General features: G+C 40.9%; 1 protein-coding gene across 1 annotated transcript in view; it reads right to left on the bottom strand.

Moving 5' to 3' along the window:
* LOC126198854 (cholinesterase 1-like) overlaps positions 1-13,694 on the bottom strand; it is a 178,623-nt gene extending 164,929 nt beyond the window's left edge. Inside the window, exon 1 of the mRNA XM_049935442.1 lies at positions 13,539-13,694. Within this exon, the coding sequence (XP_049791399.1) occupies positions 13,539-13,664 (126 nt within the window). The 5' untranslated portion in view covers positions 13,665-13,694. The remainder of the gene's footprint in view (positions 1-13,538) is intronic.
* Positions 13,695-19,382: the final 5,688 nt, after the last annotated feature.

Here is a 19,382-nt window from a genome sequence, read left to right as displayed (position 1 = left end):
TTTCTGTTTCGAAATTTAAAAATCATAATAACAGCAACGACACAGGATTGTTTAAGAATTCGTTCACGACGTAAATTTTTATCCATATCGTTTTTATAATGATATTTTTCTAATTTAATTCGTGATGGTTGCGAATAATGAAACTAATTATTTACAGAAAAATCTAAAAACTGGTATACGGTGGCTTCGGGGAAGATCAGCTATGGATCCCAGAGAGAAATAGGAACACGCGGGGCCATACTAACCCTACGACTTAGAAGACAGGTTGGTGAAAAAAGAAAGCATCCCTACCTTAATGGTAACTATAGATTTAGTGAAAGCTTTTGACAATGTTAACTGACTAGAGTCTTCGAAATTTTGAAAGTAGCCGACATACAAGAGGGAACGAAACGTTATCTGCAATTTTCACAGAAACGGGAATGTACTTATAAGAGTCGCGCATGAAAGGTGTTAGTAGTGAAAGAAGTGGTCGTGTGTCCCCAATGTTATTCAAACAGAACATTGAGCAAGCAATAAAGAAAATCAAGAAGATATTTCCAAATAGAAAGTTCAACCACAACAAATAAAATTTTGAGGTATGTTGTTGACACTGTAATTTTGTCAGAGACGGCAAAAGGGCTTGGAAGCGCAATACTGAACAGTATGGAAAGCATCTTTAAAAGTAAAACAAAAGTAATGGAGGTCATCGACATAAATCTTGTGTAGCTGAGGGAATTAGGTTAGGAAATGAGACACTAAATGTTGTAGACAATGTAAACTATTTGGGCAGCAAAATGAGTGATGATAACTGGAGTAGATAGCCTTTAGTTTTTTAGGTGCGTGTAGTGTCATATGATCCTCAAAAACATTCTAGTGCATATTCAGTTTAATTTCTATAATATATAGCGTAGAATAGCATTAGATGTATAAATAATTTTTGCAATTCTCTTCATCAGTGGGCAAAAATTCAAGTAGCGTAATGCAGGTACTTTCTTTTGTGACTCAGGAGTCCAATGCGAGGACCCACTTGGCGCCCAAAGGTGGGGCAAGAGTATACCTCACAGGGGTATGTCAGAGGCGCTTGTGTATACGTTCATTTCGTAGCTAAGTTGTTGAGGAAGCTGGCGTCGTGCAACTTGCTCCCGTCCTCGAGGAGTTTCTTCCATCTACTGCGATCTTGGGTGAGCTCCTGGCATTTGCCGCAGTCAATATTCATCATCATCGGTTATCTGCTGTATTAGCAGGTCCTTTGCCTCTCCGTTTTCTGCGATCCATTGCTTCCTTCTTAAGGATGCTGTATGCTGTACCGTCCATCATGTCATCCAGTATCTGGAATCTCTTCCTTCCTCGCTTCCTTTTCCCTTCTACATAACCTTCTATGTTTTTATCAGTCCGTCATTCTTTCTTAATATATGCCCAATCCAAGTTCTTTTTCTTCTCTTTATTACATCTAGTAACTGTCTTTTCTCTCCCACTCTTCTCAGTACCTCTTCATTTTTTACTCTGTCCATCCAACTTATTCTTTCCATCTTCCGCCATGTCCAGATCTCAAAAGCCTCCAGCCTTTCTCTGTCTTTTTTCCTCATAGTCCATGTTCCAGCGCCATATAGAAGAACACTCCATACAAGACATTTTATGAGTCTCTTTCTGAGTTCTCTGTCCAGACCGCTGCAGAAGATTCTTCTTTTCTTATAAAACGCCTCTTTTGCCATTGCTATCCTTGTTTTAATTTCTGTGGTGCACTTCCAGTCGGTGTCTATCCTGCTTCCAAGATACTTAAAATTTTGCACCTGTTCTAGTGTTTCTAAATTTTTATTTCCTTATTTCCTCCTAGTGCCAATACTTTTGTTTTATTTGTGTTAATTTTCATTCCATATTTTTTACGTTAATTGCAATGGTGTCCACCAAATCCTGTAATTCTTTTTCCCCTGTGGCTAGAAGGACCATATCATCAGCAAATCTCAAACACCCTACTCTTCTTCCTCCAATTTCTACTCCTTTGTCATCTAATGAGCATTGGTCAATCATATTTTCCAAGTAGAGGTTGAAAAGAGTAGGTGATAAACAGCATCCTTGTCTTACTCCTTTTCCTAGTCTGATCCAGTTTGTACTTTCTCCTCTCACTTCAACTGAAACTGTTTAATTAAGATATAATGAGTTTTTAAGTCTTCTGGTTTTCCAGTCCACTCTCTTTTCCCTCATTATAGTCGCCTGCTTGTCCCAAACCACATTGTCAAATGCCTTCTCTAGATCGATGAAGCACATATATAGGTCTCTTCCTTTTTCAATAAACCTTTCTCCCAAGATTCGTAGGAACCCTATTGCATCTCTGGTGCCCGTATTCCGTCTAAAGCCAAACTGCTCCTCGCCAAGATTCTCCTCCATTACTTTTTCAAGTCTTTTATTAATTATTCTTAACATCACTTTGGCTGCATGTGAAATGAGGCTGATTGTCCTGTGCTCGCTGCATTTCTTGGTTCCTTGTTTTTTCGGTAATGGAATCATTACTGTTGTCAGAAAGTCCTCAGGCCATTCACCACTGTCATATATTTTATTACATAACCTCAATATTTCTCTTATTCCATCGTGGTTCAAGCATTTTAGTATTTCTCCCGGTATTGTATCTGTACCTATCGCTTTGCCATTTTTCATTGCAGCAGTCAATATTAAATACCTTCATACCTCGCTTGACGCTGTCTCTAAAGCACAAAACAGGTTTTCTAGGGGATCTCATGGCCTGTGCTATCCCACTAAGTAGTGTGCTTCGTGGAAGACGGGAATGGCCCATACATTGTTTTTAGGCTGATGTTGACCGGATGTGAGTAGAGGCGGAAATAGTGTTCCACACATCACTGCATTTGTCAGTTACGATCTTTGATGACTGTTCCACTGTTTTCTTTAATTGGGGCAGTCTTGCTACCGGTGGGCCCAACGACCCTTTTTGTATCCCAGTTCGAGTATAATTATCTACTTCTCCAAATATATATCATAGCTGTCACGTGGCCAGTTTCGGCCATCTCACAAACTTGGTCGATTCAGTCGTGAGAATTCAAAGTCAAAAGATAAGCGTTTCTGCATCTTCATTTACTCTGAAAACCACAGTCAGCTACATCGCAGAGGGTATTTCCCATAATCAGAATTATAAGGCTTATTTTTCATTTACATCCACTTATAGGGAACGGGAAGAATGATTGTTTAAATACTGCTGTGCATTGTTTAAATACTGCTACGCACAATGTAATTAGTCAAACTTCATCTTAAAGATTTCTGCGAAAGAGATACGTGCGGGAGTAATATGCTCCTAGATCATTCACCTGAAGGTAGTTGCTGAAACTTCATGTTTTCAGCAGATAGTCCGCGTCTACCTACAAGCGTCTGCCAGTCCATTTCTCTCAACGTCATCGAGACACGCTCTCATGAGTCGAACAAACCTGCCATTATTCGTTCTGTACTTCTCGGTATCTGTTTAATATCCTTCGTTAATCCTACCTGATATGGGCCTCCAGACTAGAGCAACATTCCAGGGTGTTCCGCACGAGTGTTTTATATGCATCTCCTTTGTAGACTGACTGCATTTCCCCAGTATTCTACCAATGAACCGCAGTCTCTCATCTGATTTACCTACGACTGAGGATATGTGATCGTTCCATTTCGTATCTCTACATGGACAATTATATTATACTAGAACTGACATGCGATTACATTTTCACGCAATTTGGGAGCATAGATCCTGAGAAATCAGTACCCAGAACAACCACCTCTGGCCGTAATAACGGCCTTGATACGCCTGGACATTGAGTCAAACAGAGCTTGGACGGCGTATACAGGTACAGCTGCCCATGCAGCTTCAACACGATACCACAGTTCATCAAGAGTAGTGACTGGCGTACTGTGACGAGCCAGTTGCTCGGCCACCATTGATCAGACGTTTTCAAATGGTGAGAGATCTCGAGAATGTGATTACCAGGGCAGCATTCGTACATTTTCTGTATCCAGAAAGGCCCGTACAGGACCTGCAACATGCGGTCGTGCATTATCCTGCGGAAATGTAGGGTTTCAAAAGGATCGAATGAAGGCTAGAGCCACGGGTCGTAACACATCTGAAATGTAACGTCCACTGTTCAAAGTGCCGTCAATGTGAACAAGAGGTGACCGAGACGTGTAACCAATGGCTGCCCATACCATCACGCCGGGTGATACGCCAGTATGGCGATGACGATTACACGCTTCCAATGTGCATACACTGCGATGTCGCCAAACACGGATGCGACCATCATGATGCTGTAAACAGAACCTGGATTCATCCGAAAAATGACGTTTTGCCATTCGTGCACCCAGGTTCGTCGTTGAGTACACCATAGCAGGCGCTCCTGTCTGTGATGCAGCGTCAGGGGTAGCCGCAGCTATGATCTCCGAGCTGATAGTCCATGTGGCTGCAAACGTCATCGAACTGTTCGTGCAGATGGTTGTTGTCTTGCAAACGTCCCCATATGTTGACTCAGGGATCCAGACGTGGCTGCACGATCCGTTACAGCCATGCGGATAAGATGCCTGTCATCACGACTGCTAGTGATACGAGGCCGTTGGGATCCAGCACGGCGTTCCGCATTACACTCCTGACCCCACCGATTCCATATTATGCTAACAGTCATTGGATCTCGACCAACGCGAGCAGCAGTGTCGCGATACGATAAACCGAAATCGCGATAGGCTACAATCCGACCTTTATCGAAGTCGGAAAAGTGATGGTACGCATTTCTCCTCCTTACACGAGGCATCACAACAACGTTTCACCAGGAAACGCCCGCCAACTGCTGTTCGTGTATGAGAAATCGGTTGGAAACTTTCCTCATGTCAGCACGTTGTAGGTGTCGCCACCGGCGCCCACCTTGTTGTGAATGCTCTGAAAAACTAATCATTTGCATATCACAGCATCTTCTTCCTGTCAGTTAAATTTCGCGTCTGTAGCACGTCATCTTCGTGGTGTAGCAATTTTAATGGTCAGTAGTGTATGAGTTGACCGATTCCAACTGTGACTCATTGACAGTCGTAGGATATTATGTTTCTTCACTTTGTGAACTGCACATTTTTAAATTTCTAAAAATTTAAAACAAGTTTAAAATGTTGAGTCACGGTATGGGTGTATTTTGAGAACAGTGTTCGGTGTCGGACTTGTTGAAGTACAACCAATGGGTACCTACCCAAGACAGCAAACAATGACGTTTTGCTGACTCTCTCAGGACACCTATTCACCCGACTGGTAGTTGGGGCATGAGTAAAATATGTGAACCACAAGAACTAACATTTTCGGTTCGGGCGCCTGTATACGCTCTGATGCTTGTTCAGGTTGTGAAATGTATCAGCGACGTCTGTTACGTGGCGGGCCATGGGAAGTGTTCTAAAACCTATTTATGCGACGTTGTGTGATGACCCGAGCGGAAAGCGATCTGGGTAACTCTGCGGATGTATGGATAAGAAATTCCGTACGTCAGATACACCAGTGTACTGTGGATCATAATTTCAAAGCAATGGAAAAAATAGAAAAGTTACCTAGTCATCAAATTTGAGCTAGTAGGTTGGCTATAGTAATGCTCGGACTCTTACGTTCCGCTCATAGAGGGTTGTACTTCACGCCCAACTTACCGTTCCCGCTTAGTCGCGAGAGGAGAGACTTCTCTTTTTACGTGAAGTATGTTTAATTTGCGCACGCGATGAAATTCTGAAACGGAAAGTGCAGCAAAAGTATGTACGTAATACCGGGGGAAGTTAACAAGGGTGAGGGATGATTGATCACTCAGTTTAAATTCGTATTTTACGAGGGCCACTCCAAAAGAAATGCACACTTTTTTTTTTTGAATCCATCTTTTATTCTACATGTTTGAAAGTTTTACAGTGTGTAGATACATCCTTTAGGAACAATATTTTCATTTCACCACATAATTTCCATCCCTCTCAACTTGGAACCAGCGCCTGTATACCCGCATGGTAAAATTCTGGACCAACCTGTTGGAGCCACTGTTTGGCAGCGTGCACAAGGGAGTCATCATCTTCAGACCTTGTTCCACGAAGAGAGTGTTTCAGTTTCGCAAAGAGATGATTGTCACATGGAGCCAGGTCAGGACTGTAAGGTGGGTGTTTCAGCGTTGTCCATCCGAGTTTTGTGATCGCTTCCATGGTTTTTTGACTGACATGTGGCCGTCCATTGTCGTGCAACAGCAAAACATCCTGCTTTTGCCGATGTGGTCCAACACGACTCAGTCGTGCTTGGAGTTTCTTCAGTGTTGTCACATATGCATCAGAATTTATGGTGGTTCACTTGGCATGATGTCCACAAGCAATAGTCCTACGGAATCGAAAAACACTGTAGCCATAACTTTTCCAGCAGAAGGTGCGGTTTTGAATTTTTTTTTCTTGGGTGAATTTGCATGATGCTACTCCATTGATTGCCTCTTCGCCTCTGGTGAAAAACGATGGACCATGTTTCATCATCTGTCACAATTCTTCCAAGAAATTCATCTTCACCATTCTCGTATTGTTCCAAAAGTTTGCTGCATACCGTTTTTCTTGTTTCCTTGGAAGCCACTGTGGACTGTGGACTGTGGGAACCCACCTGGCACAAACCTTTTTTAACGCCAACACTTTCAGAATTCTGCAAATACTTCCTTCCCCTATCCCAACGTAGCATGACAATTCGTTCACTGTGATGCGTCTGTCAGCAGTCACCAATTCGTTAACTCTCTGCACATTGTCTGCAGATTGCGCAGTACTAGGCCTGTCGCTGCGAGGACAATCCTCAATATTGCCGTGCCCACTTTCATCACGTAACCTGCTTACCCACCGACTAACTGTACTGGGATCGACAGCAGCATCTCCATACACCTTTTTCAACCTCTAGTGGATGTTTCTCACTGTCTCGTTTTCGCAGCATAGGAATTCAATGCCAGCACGTTGCTTCTGACGAACGTCAAGTGTAGCAACCATCTTGAAGAAATGCTGTGACGGCGCCACTCACGAGAACAGGTTGAATTAAGTTTGAAAACAAACGGGAAGGATGTATCTACACACGGTAGAACTTTCACACATGCAGAAGGAAAACTTTATTTTTACAAAAATAGTGTGCATTTCTTTTGGAGTGACCCTCGTATGTAACGCTATCGTACAGACAATACAAATGCTTCACTCTGTCAGGCAGTAGAAACTCGCTTAGTGAAACTACTGTCATCAGTTCAGTGAGCGTTTAAAAATTTTTGTGTACACTGCAGGACGTATTATGGCTTTGAAGACATTCGACATAACATTTCGCGAAATAACTAATAATGTATTGGGTTATTCTTTGTTGTACATGACAAAGCAGACAATATGTGTTTCATAGTCACTGTTTATTTACATCTATTCCTGTTAATCGTGTTACAAAAATTACTTTTAACGTAGCCGATTGAAAAGTTGACTATTGCAAAGCAGCTACGATCGCTAATGCAACGAATGCGAAATCGAACATTATGATTGCTTTGTGTTTAATGGGAATTATTTGTTGTAGTGAAAACCTCGGATCATGTTCTGGTTACGACGATGCCAAAACTGAAAATGATCCTCCTCAGGTTGCAACACCTAAAGGCCAACCCACAGAAAGTCCTGATTAAGCTTCTAATGAAAATTTGTTGGAACAATTTGAATAACCACGACCTTCAACATTCTGCAGCAACTAAAGGCCTACCCGCAGAAACTTTTGATTGATCTTCTGGTGAACATCAGGTAGAGCAACATGAAGAACCATAACCAACAAATCCTGCTTCCATTAAGGCAAAACGTTGCCGAAGTATTTTAGATTTTAAGTCATTACCTGCAGAAAGTCCATGTGTGAAAAAACGAAAAAGTCACAGAACACAGAATGTAAATGTTTTCACAACGTGATGTGGGGTGATAAGGAAGCATACAATGTGAAAAAAAAATTCTTGAACAACAACTAAAACATCCATTGACAGTGTACTTCAGTGCTCTGTGATTCTTAACAAAAAGACTGAATGGGATGAGAAAGGCTGAGACAATGAAGGAGGAAATTTTGTGTCTGATCTATGTTGATGTAGACAGTGATGTAGAGTTAAATCAGTTTTCATCATTCTTTCAATATTTACTGTTCAATAAAATAAAGATAGCAATGCTTAATTAATTAAAATGCTGTCTTACACTTTCCAACAATAAAAGATTATAGAACTTTTACAAGCACTGTTGTTTTCCTACCCTGTAGTTAAAGTAATCTTGCCTCGGTAGTGGGCTTGGTGCCGTTTTCGTATTATCTTCTAAAATTATCAAAATAATTGTGATTCTATTATGCCAAAAAAATTTCAGCTATATATCATACAATAAGAGATCATTTTAATACATACAAAGAATATCAAACTGTCTCCAAAAAGAATTTATTAACAATGGTTTACCGGTAACTTGCCCTGGCCTCCTCACCTGAATACAAATCCTGTAGTACTATTTAATCAAATCTTAACTATTGTTGTTTTAATCAATGCATTTTTCGAAAAATGAATAAGAAAATAAAAGAGCACAATGAAAGACTTATTTACGATAGAACAATATGTTTCGAAGGAAGGGATATTAGAGACAAGTGTCCCGCTGACGACGTGTCTATTAGAGCTAGCGAACACGTTCGGAAATTGGAAGAGAGGAGAAAGAAATCGTCTGGCCCTTCTGAAAGCAACCGTCGTAGGATTTACTTCAGGCGAGTTAGGGAAATCACGGAAAACCTTAATTTGCATGACTGAACGGGAATATGAACAACCATCGTCTCGAACGCGAGTTCAGTGTCTTATCACCACCCTCTTTTCTCAATGTTATGTTTCGAACAATTTGATAAAGTAGATCCAATTTGTTTCGTGAAAACCTGTAAAATTTAACTTCTAGTCATTATTATGGTGATTCGCCACAGTTGCATGGCAGCTGCAGTATGTCGTTAAGCTCAAGTAGTGTAAAATTTGATTTATATTTATACAATTACGGCGTTAATAGATATCTACAGTGTAAATACGCAAACGAGAACGGCTTTTTCATGTGTTTAGTTGTCTATAAATAATAACCTAAAGCAAAAAGAAGTAATGAGAAAACGAAGAGCAACAGATAAACATACATAGTGACGTATATTAATCCTGTTTATCTGCTACCACAGTCAAGGTTACAACGAAAGAGACTGCCGTGTTGCTTAAAAGTCAACTGTGTAACAAACTGCAGTTGATTTCTGTCAATCTGCAAAAATCCTTAAAAAATTAAGAGTGTTCGTTCCATCGTAGAGCCGGACAATATATCTCGAGACATCGACTGGATATGATTACATTCTTAAAAATTCGATAACTGACTGGAAAGTAAGGCATGAATTCCTTTCCAAACATGAAATCATTGCGTGGTCTCAAAAATAATTTGGAGAAATATTCGACTGTTCAAAACGTAGAAGATCTATCGAAATGAACTTCAATGCGCTCCGCAAATGGTTCTCCACACTTCTGGAAAACAGAAAGCTCTTAATTTTGCGTCTTCAGACAAACATGACAGCACTGAAGGTGATATTTATTTTTGACAAGAATTATGAAAGGTAGAGTATCAACAATTGAAACAGTTATACATCAGAAAACGTTTCGTAATGAGTTCGATTTTTTCGCCATACCAAACTAATCGTTTTGACTTCTGCAATGTTTAAATGAAATAAGTAATTAACATGGCCAAAAATTCCTGGAGACCAATTCTCAACAAATATTTTTTCTGCTGTCATTTTTAATGCTTCAGTTTTGGTACTAGAGTCGTTCTCAGCTAGTTAGGAACCCGAATATACCGATTTCTCTCCACATTGGACAACATCTTTAATTGTGCCATACTTTGGTTGTTCTGACCAATCTTTCGTTTTCTGCTCTGGGGATTAAATACCTTATTGCCTGTTGCCATTCCCATTCCGTCCTTTGTTGTCTGCCTGGAGACAGCAAAGGACTTGGAAGAGCAGTTGAACGGAATGGACAGTGTCTTGAAAGGAGGGTATAAGATGAACATCAACAAAAGCAAAACGAGGATAATGGAATGTAGTCGAATTAAGTCGGGTGATGCTGAGGGAATTAGATTTGGAAATGAGACACTTAAAGTAGTAAAGGAGTTTTGCAATTTGGGGAGCAAAATAACTGATGATGGTCGAAGTAGAGAGGATATAACATGTAGACTAGCAATGGCAAGGAAAGCGTTTCTGTAGAAGAAAAATTTGTTAACATCGAGTATAGATTTAAATGTCAGGAAGTCGTTTCTGAAAGTATTTGTATGGAGTGTAGCCATGTATGGAAGTCAAACATGGACTATAAATAGTTTAAACAAGAAGAGAATAGAAGCTTTCGAAATGTGCTGCTACAGAGGAATGCTGAAGATTAGATGGGTAGATCACATAACTAATGAGGAGGTATTGAATAGAATTGGGGAGAAGAGGTGCTAGTGGCACAACTTGACTAGAAGAAGTGGTCGGTTGTTAGGACATGTTCTGAGACATCGAGGGTGTCATATCCTAGCCAGTAATGCCACCCGAGACCGCTGCCAAAAGGTTGGCAGCATCAAAGTCCGGACGCCGTCCGCATAAGCAGCGCCAGCGATACAGGAAATCGCCGCAAGTCTGCGCGCGCCACCGCTGGCTTCTGGCTTCTTAAGCGCTGGAGTCGCGAGCGCTAGGACAGTTCTGGATTCGCCGCTCAGTTGTATACTCGCCACCGAATTGTGTACCTGCTAGTCAGTTGTGTGTTCATCGCAGCAGAGTTGTTGTTTGTCGTCAGCCGACGCTGACCAAGCCGCTCCGACTCGACCTAGACAGATTTCTGTAGACCATGTTCACCACTGTGTTCTGTATCGTCGTTAATAAAGATAAGTACCGACTTTCATTTAATCCGAGTGTGTGGGTTTTCATCTTTCTGTTCACTGTTCCAGCGGACCGGTCGGCCCGCTATTAAAAGTGTGGCGGTGACTTCGTAGGCCGTTTCTACAGCGAAGTGTTGTCGCTACGAAGGCCGTCACAAAAGAGGGATCACAAATTTAGCATTGGAGGGCAGTGTGGAGGGTAAAAATTGTAGAGGGAGACCAAGAGATGAATACACTAAGCAGATTCAGAAGAATGTAGGCTGCAGTAGGTACTGGGAGATGAAGAAGCTTGCACAGGATAGAGTAGCATGGAGAGCTGCATCAAAACAGTCTCAGGACTGAAGACTACAACAACAACATTTCGTTGTGTATGTTGGGTCCGAACTAACTTGCTTGATCTAAAAATCATTTGGACTGAGGGTTTAAAAGAATCATGATTTCTTATATTACAGACATGTTCCCTAAACAAATTTGCCAGCAAAATTGTGCATCATATTTTGATTCTTTGGTTGAATGAATTGATTAAACTAAAGTTATCTGTTGCATTTTCATTCTGAAGAGCCATTGTAAGACAAATCTTACATGGGCCAGAACACTAAATAAGTAAGTAAGAAATTTAAGAACCTTAATGAAAGTAGAGTACGCTAATTGTTATATATGACCATATTGCAGAGCAGATGCGCATCGTTTAGTGACGTTTGCCAGAATGACAGATTTTTAATCGTAACTGTTTACTTTTATTGTGTCCACTTCCCAGTATTGTAGGGTTTACAGATACCAGGAACCGTTTATTTGGCTGACACTTCCACGGTACATTATCTGAGACACAAGAGCAACCCGTTACAGTATGAGAATCAGATATTGACTGAGCTTTGGCAGGAGTGCGATCAAATCAAGCAGAACGAATAGATTAATATGCCTGTGAAGTCAATGACATTAGTGACATACCATCAATCACTCGAAGATAGCAAGAGCAGATAAACGCGAGAACAGTCGTACAATTAGCTTCACAACTCATGCTTTCAAGACTCTGGAAGAAAGAGTATACATAATGGAAAAGAAATATGAGAATCTATAAGTGACGATAAGTTTGACTTTAGAAAAGACAAATGCACTAGCCGGCAGTTCTGGCTTCAGTTTGGCTTAGTATCTTGAGAAAAGTTAAGACACGTTCGTATAATTTGTAGACTTAGAGAAAGTTTTTCACCAGGTGTAATGGTGCCACGTATTTGTCTTCACAAAAATAAAGATAAGCTACAGAGAAAGACCGTTCATGTACAATACGAGTATGTATGGGAACCAAGATGGAAAAGTAATGATAGAAGGCCAAGAAAGAAGTGCGCGGACGAAAAAGTATGCAATACACTGTATCTTTGTCCCCTCTTGTTGAGCTTGTACATCGAAAAAACAGTGACGGTAATAAAAGTAAATTGCAGGAGTTGATTTAGAACCCAGGATGAAAGGAAATTAATGATAAGACTTGCTGTTCTCAGTGAGTGGAAGGAAGAATTGCAGGACCTGTTGAACGATACGAATAGTCTTATGAGCACAAAATACAGACTGAGAGCAAACTAAGGAAAGACGAAAGTAGTGAGGAAATGCATAAATAAAATCAGCGATAAACTCAACATCAAAATTGGGGAACATGAAGTGGATGAATTGAAGGAATTCTGCTACCTGGGAAGATAAATTACGTGTGACGGACTGATCAAGGAGGATATAAGAAGCAGATTAACATTATAGGACATTACTCGCTAGAAAAAGTCTGCTAGGACCAATAAGAGGCCTTTGTTTGAAGGAGAAATTTCTGGGAATACATGTTTAAGACACAACACTGAATGTAAGTGAATCATGAATTGTGGAAAATGCAGAAGAGAAAATAATCGAAGCATTTGGGATGTGGTGCTATAGAACGATGTTCAAAGTTAGATGGATTGGTAAGATGAGGAACGAGAATCGTCGTGGAAGAAAAGTGGAAAACAATGACAAGAAGAATAGACAGTATGGTAGGAGGTGCTAAGACGTCAATGAATTACTTCCTTTGTAGTAGAGTGAACTGTAGAGGTTAAAAACTGCAGGATAAGACAGATGCTGAAAATATTCAACATATAAATGACAACTTTGGGTCAAAGTGGTAGTTGAGCTGCACGTAGCCATGATAGTGTTGTTCACAGGCAGCAGTGAAGTGCTCTTAAATACTAACGTCAAGTATGTGTCGCACACGAGCGTCCATTGCCAGTTCCATAATCCTTGGACTCTTACTTGAAATACCTGTGGAGAATGACACCACTATGATAAAAAAAAAAAAAAATTAGAATACAATGATTCTACGGATTTATCTTCAGGCTGGACACAAAACACATTTTAAATTTCTGTAATGCATGGACAAACGCTGACAACTTTTATCAGACCGCAGTTGTGTGATCGGTCCAGTATAAGTGATACAGACTTCGGGCCTGGTAACACAGTGTCCAGATAATGCGGTACCTGTAGCACTGTTCTCTGGAACATTTTTCGTTAACCTTTACAGTCTGGCTGTAGTGAAAGAACGTACCCTTAGATACATCAAAGTAAAACACACCAATGAAACATAGTTTCTGTGAGATTGAACGAAAATTTTCACCGCATACTTGTACAGATATCTTATTTTGTAAATACATAAACATTTTCTGGCTCACCGCATAAACGCAGAGGGCTGTCAAAAGTCCGAACACTGCAGCGTATCCGATCATGGCTGGATGCGTGCCAAGTGGGTTGAAGACAGGAGAAGGTGTCAGTGACTGCTGTGTCTCCAACGCACGCATATAAAGCAAATCAGTTATCTTTGCCTTGAAGCTATGATGACAGTTCAAACACATTATATTTAATTACGTGATCAGAGGGCTATACAACTTCGGAAAGCCACCTGGTCTTCAGATAACCTTATCAGAAAGTACACCATCGTTTACGGCAGCTGATAATATTTCAATACCGTGGGCTTATGTTTCCGGTACTTAAGCTATTCATAAATCGTCTGAGCAGTTTTTCACTCCGTGTTATCAACTTCCTCTGAAGAGTACAGATTTTATAAGCACCGGAAACGTTAATAATCATTATGGAGTTAAACAGCTCCTTGTTCGAAATGCGTTACTCATGACTGAAGTTTATTATTGTATTTTTGCCTTTGCAGGATACAACTATTTGCATTTTTCGCTACAGCACAACCGTGTAGTAACAAAGTTGCGTCGTCTTCACCTAGTGAATTGTGGGGGAGGGGTGGGGGGTGGGGGGTGGAATGGACAGGTAGACAGACTTACACTGACGAAGCACATCATTATGTCCACTTGCTTCTCTCGCTGGCGACTTTCTAGTATAGCTCGCTAAATAGAGCGGTTAGGCAGAGAAGTAATGTGAATTGTTCAGAGCAAATGTAGATATGCTAATGCACATTTATCCGCACCAGAAGTTGTAAGTCCAGAAATGTACGCAGGTATGGATGCGTGCGGATTAAGAAACGTTTGGCCACTCTGGTTCATTATTTGAAGATTAATTCCTTTGAGTTTTGGTGTGTGGCTTGATATTTACCTCGTCTTCTCAAAAGATGTACAACAATGCCGGCGTGGTTGCGTCTGCTATTCTTTCTTCGTCTTGACTTCTTCTCCGAAGAGATCCATTTCAAAATGAAAGTCCTCGTTGCATTGGGATGTGGAGATTAGCACGTAGCTCGGTCAGTGGCGAATACATATGGAGGGAGGGGGGTCGCCCCCCCCCCCCCCGACCCTGCTTGCTGGGTCGCCCGCAACGCCAGCCGCGCCGGCCACGCCAGTCACCCCACTCGTTATTCGTTTGTTTCTTTCGTCAGTCGACTCGACTGCAGCGAGTTATCGAGGGATTGTGTTTTCCTATGTAGTTTGATATAATTTAAAATAATTACACCATTTTGTAAATTTTCTATTATATTATTTGTTGTCTTTCTCTGTTCCATGAATGGAATATTATATTATCGCAACGAGGATGGAAATCACACGATGGGCAAAAGATTAAACGTAATCAATTGGAGAATTAATTCCGGAAGGAGCGAAAAAGCCAACGAAAAGATAGGAAAATTCACGATGCATTGCGTGCATGACTGGGCTCTGCCAATACTGGTCGTAGTACCTTTCCTAAACCAGTTCCCAAATTGAAGAATCCTCGTAAAATACGTAGATATTTGGACATAACGTTGATTTTAGGGAGAGAAATGCGTGCATGCAATTGAGTTACACCGACGATGTATTTTGATACATATTAGTAGGGCAGCACTGAACAGATTTCGTAGTGGTATCTTCACTATTACAAACATAATATTTCATTTAAAAAGTATTCATTTATTTTGTTCTTTTGTAATATTATCAAAAAATGAGTACACAAGATAGGCACATCGTTGCAAGCCCATTGCCGGATAACCAGGCACAAGATGTCACCCCGCCGACATGGACGTGGTAACAAATGAAATCGTAACTGAACATGTCGCTCGCAATGACGACGATCAATTACGTTTTTGAATTACATGGACACAGATGATAGTAACATTATCATTCAAAATAATGCGATGATGACAGTAGCTAAAACAGGGTCACAATTTTCTCCAGGGAGTATTTTTTCCTCTGGTGAAAATGGAACGCGCGTCAGCGTGGACTCGTTAAATCATTCTTTGCCTGCCACACTTACGCCTAATGCAAACGTGATTGCACAGGGTGCATTGCGCATACCGGAAACCCCGATCACGGTGGAAGTGTTTTAACATTTATTTAAACAAAGCTTCAATGATTTCAAGAGCGAGTTTAAGGAAGAGCAAAAACAAACATTTAGTAATAACAATGAGCAAAATCAAGCACTTAAACAAACCAGCGAAGAAAAATTTGATGATTTTACAAAACAACAGACGACACACAAAAGGAGTTACTTGAATAGCAAAAGCAAACTCTTGATGCTTTCCAAACTGACAAAACACAACAGTTCAATGACTTGGCAAAAGATTTACATTCTGATTTTTCAAATGAACTATCGGGTAAACTTGTAACTAAGGGGAAAGATCTAAAAAAAAAAAAAAGACAATTGCTCACTGATTTCTCATAAGATATACCGGGTCATCAAAAAGTCAGTATAAATTTGAAAACTTAATAAACCACGGAATAATGTAGATAGAGAGGTAAAAATTGGCACACATGCTTGGAATGACAAGGGGTTTTACTAGAACAAAAAAAACCTCATATTGCTAGACGCGTGAAAGATCTCTTGCGCGCGTCGTTTGGTGATGACCGTGTGCTCAGCCGCCATTTTCGTCATGCTTGGCCTCCCAGGTCCCCAGACCTCAGTCCGTGCGATTATTGGCTTCGGGGTTACCTGAAGTCGCAAATGTATCGTGATCGACCGACATCTCTAGGGATGCTTAAAGACAACATCCGACGCCAATGCCTCACGATAACTCCGGACATGCTTTACAGTGCTGTTCACAACATTATTCCTCGACTACAGCTATTGTTGAGGAATGATGGTGGCAATATTGAGCATTTCCTGTAAAGAACACCATCTTTGCTTTGTCTTACTGTGTTATGCTAATTATTGCTATTCTGATCAGATGAAGCGCTATCTGTCGGACATTTTTTGAACGTTTGTATTTTTTGGTTCTAATAAAACCCTATGTCATTCCAAGCATGTGTGCCAATTTGTAGCTCTCTATCTACATTATTCCGTGATTTATTCACTTTTCAAATTTATACTGACTTTTTGATCACCCGGTAAATAATTTGAGTCAAAAAGTGTAATCAGTAGGTGAGACACAAGAACAGTTCGCAGAAAAGGTGAAGCAAGCATCTGTGGCTCAGACAAAAATGCAGCAGGAGCAGTCACAAGTGTGCAAGAATTCTAATACACTCGCAGATATCGTTGACGAGTTCCAAATAGCGTACGAAAGTACACCTGAACATGTGTAAGACCTGTCATTGCAACTAGGTAGCGTAAGATTAAATAGTTTATGAGAAAGGAGCAAGAAAGTGTAGATAAAGACAATAAGGAAGAAAGGACAGGGCCAACGCTAGTACGCTAGACCAACGCAGTACCCTGGCACAGAAGGTAGTCCAGGAACACGAAGGTTCTGTAGACGTGATCGAGGAAGCGATGAAGGTACAGAAGACAGAACTAAGAGCGGGAATGGCTCAGACGTTGAAAGCTGTGTAGGAAAAGTCGCGGACTGGTATCATTAGTAACACTGAAAAGGGATGGGAACACTCAACCCCAAGCTATAAGGTGTCAACAGACAGTACAGATAATCCGAAGAACTATCTGCACTTGAACGCTAACCTGTCAGGTGAAACAGATCACAACTATAACATGCAGCAGGTGCGGCCGACTTGTGTCCCTGCCGCGCAAAGGTATTCGCAACACGATCCGATACGTAAAAACAATGTCACGCCGCCAACGGACAGGGTTGCATGCTTCCTACTTTGCTCGCGGATGAAGGCTTACTATTTATTTATTTATTTATTGTTCCGTGGAACCAAATTAAGAAGAAGCCTCCATGGTCATGGAACGAATCAATACATGGAATTATAACACGATAGTAGAAACAGATAAAATGAAATATAAAAAACATATTCAGGCGATAAGTCTTAAGTTTAAATAAAGAAAATCAACAATGTAACACTGGAATTTGCTTCATTTTTTAGCTCTTCCAGGAGCTCCTCGACAGAATAGAGGGAGTGAGCCATGAGGAAACTCTTCAGTTTAGACTTAGAAGAGTTTGGGCTATTGCTAAGATTTTTGAGTTCTTGGGGTACCTTATTGAAAATGGATGCAGCAGAATACTGCACTCCTTTCTGCACAAGAGTCAAGGAAGTGCATTCCACATGCAGATTTGATTTCTGCCTAGTATTGACTGAGTGAAAGCTGCTAACTCTTGGGAATAGACTAATATTGCTAATAGCAAACGACATCAAAGAAAATATATACTGTGAGGGCAATGTCAGAATTCCCAACTATTGAATAGGGGTCGACAAGAGGTTCTCGAACTTAACACCACATATAGCTCGAACAGCCCGTTTTTAAGCCAAAAATACCCTTTTTGAATCAGAAGAATTACCCCAAAAAATAATACCATACGACACAAGTGTATGAAAATATGCGAAGTAGACTACTTTTCGTGTTGAACTGTCACTTATTTCGGATACTGTTCTAATGGTAAATAAAGCAGCATTTAGTTTCTGAACAAGATCCTGGACGTGGGTTTTCCACAACAGCTTACTATCTATCCGAACGCACAGGAACTTGAACTGTTCCGTCTCGCTTATAATATGCCCATTCTGTCTGATCAAAATATCGGTTCTTGTTGAATTGTGAGTTAGAAACTGTAAAAACTGAGTCTTACTGTGATTTAGCATCAAATTATTTTCCACAAGCCACGAACTTATTTCATGAACTACATTATTTCATACGACATAGTTTTCGATTATGTTCTTCCAAAGTTAACTCAGTCGTGTTCGTAATAGCCTTCCTGAACATTTCGCCAAGGAATTGGACCGAAGCGCAAAAGATACGCTTTGTGATAGGTTATACGAAGCCACTGCCATCGCGGAAAAATGTCACACCTACGAACAGTTTGAGAGGGCATACCTAGAGAATTTCTGGTCCATCGCAGTACAAAAGAGAGGGAGGCGTGAAGTGTTTAACTCGGCGCTATTCAGCAGTAAACACGGATGGATCAGAAGATACTTCGAGAAGCATCTAAATAAAACCCGTTACTGGACAAACCGATATCACACTTAGATGACGTAAAAATTTTGAAAAGCCGACTACCGGCTAACGTACGTGAGAAATTAATCACTCCCCAGTACGATACAGAGAATTTCCTCTCAGTTCTTGATTCCATGGTCTTATCTACGAAGAGAGACCTGCTCAAGCACAAAGTGATAGCGCACAAGCAGACCCCACACGAACTAACGAACAACAAGGCGGGAATGACAATAACAACCAACACGGTTGGCAGCCATATCCCCTTACAGCAGTACCAACAGGAACCAATTTGGTTACAAAATGGAACAAAAGTTCAAGTGAGGATATCAGAACAAACAAGGACACAATCTCAATCGGAGAGAATTTAATGGCCAGGGAGGCTATCGTCAGCAATCGTACAATGCGCCGCCGACCGGGGACAATGACCCGAACGGCCACTGGCAAGGGTAGAGCGCAAACGGGCCAAAAAATAATCAGCCGCTTGACTATTATCAGTACCATCAAAATTACGTATCGAATAGCGGCCAGGGTCAACTAAATTGTGAATCGAGAGCTGCGCAAGATACTAACTGGCGAAACCAGACACATAATGTGCACATAGTTGAGGTTACCCCTAAAGTGGGTGTCAGTGCCCAGGGTAATTCGAAAAACTCGAACCGGTCTCGATAGCAGCCCGTTCGATGAGGGGTGGTGGAATTGAACTAATGAAAAGCTGATTTTTAGATACGACAGCGGTGGTGATATCAAAGACATTACTAAGCGCGTGGATGAAA

Source organism: Schistocerca nitens, chromosome 8, assembly GCF_023898315.1.
Source record: "Schistocerca nitens isolate TAMUIC-IGC-003100 chromosome 8, iqSchNite1.1, whole genome shotgun sequence".
NCBI classification, from domain to species: Eukaryota; Metazoa; Arthropoda; class Insecta; order Orthoptera; family Acrididae; genus Schistocerca; species Schistocerca nitens.
The sequence above is the reverse complement of the archived record's forward strand: the minus strand, read 5'-3'. Positions and strand labels throughout refer to the sequence as shown.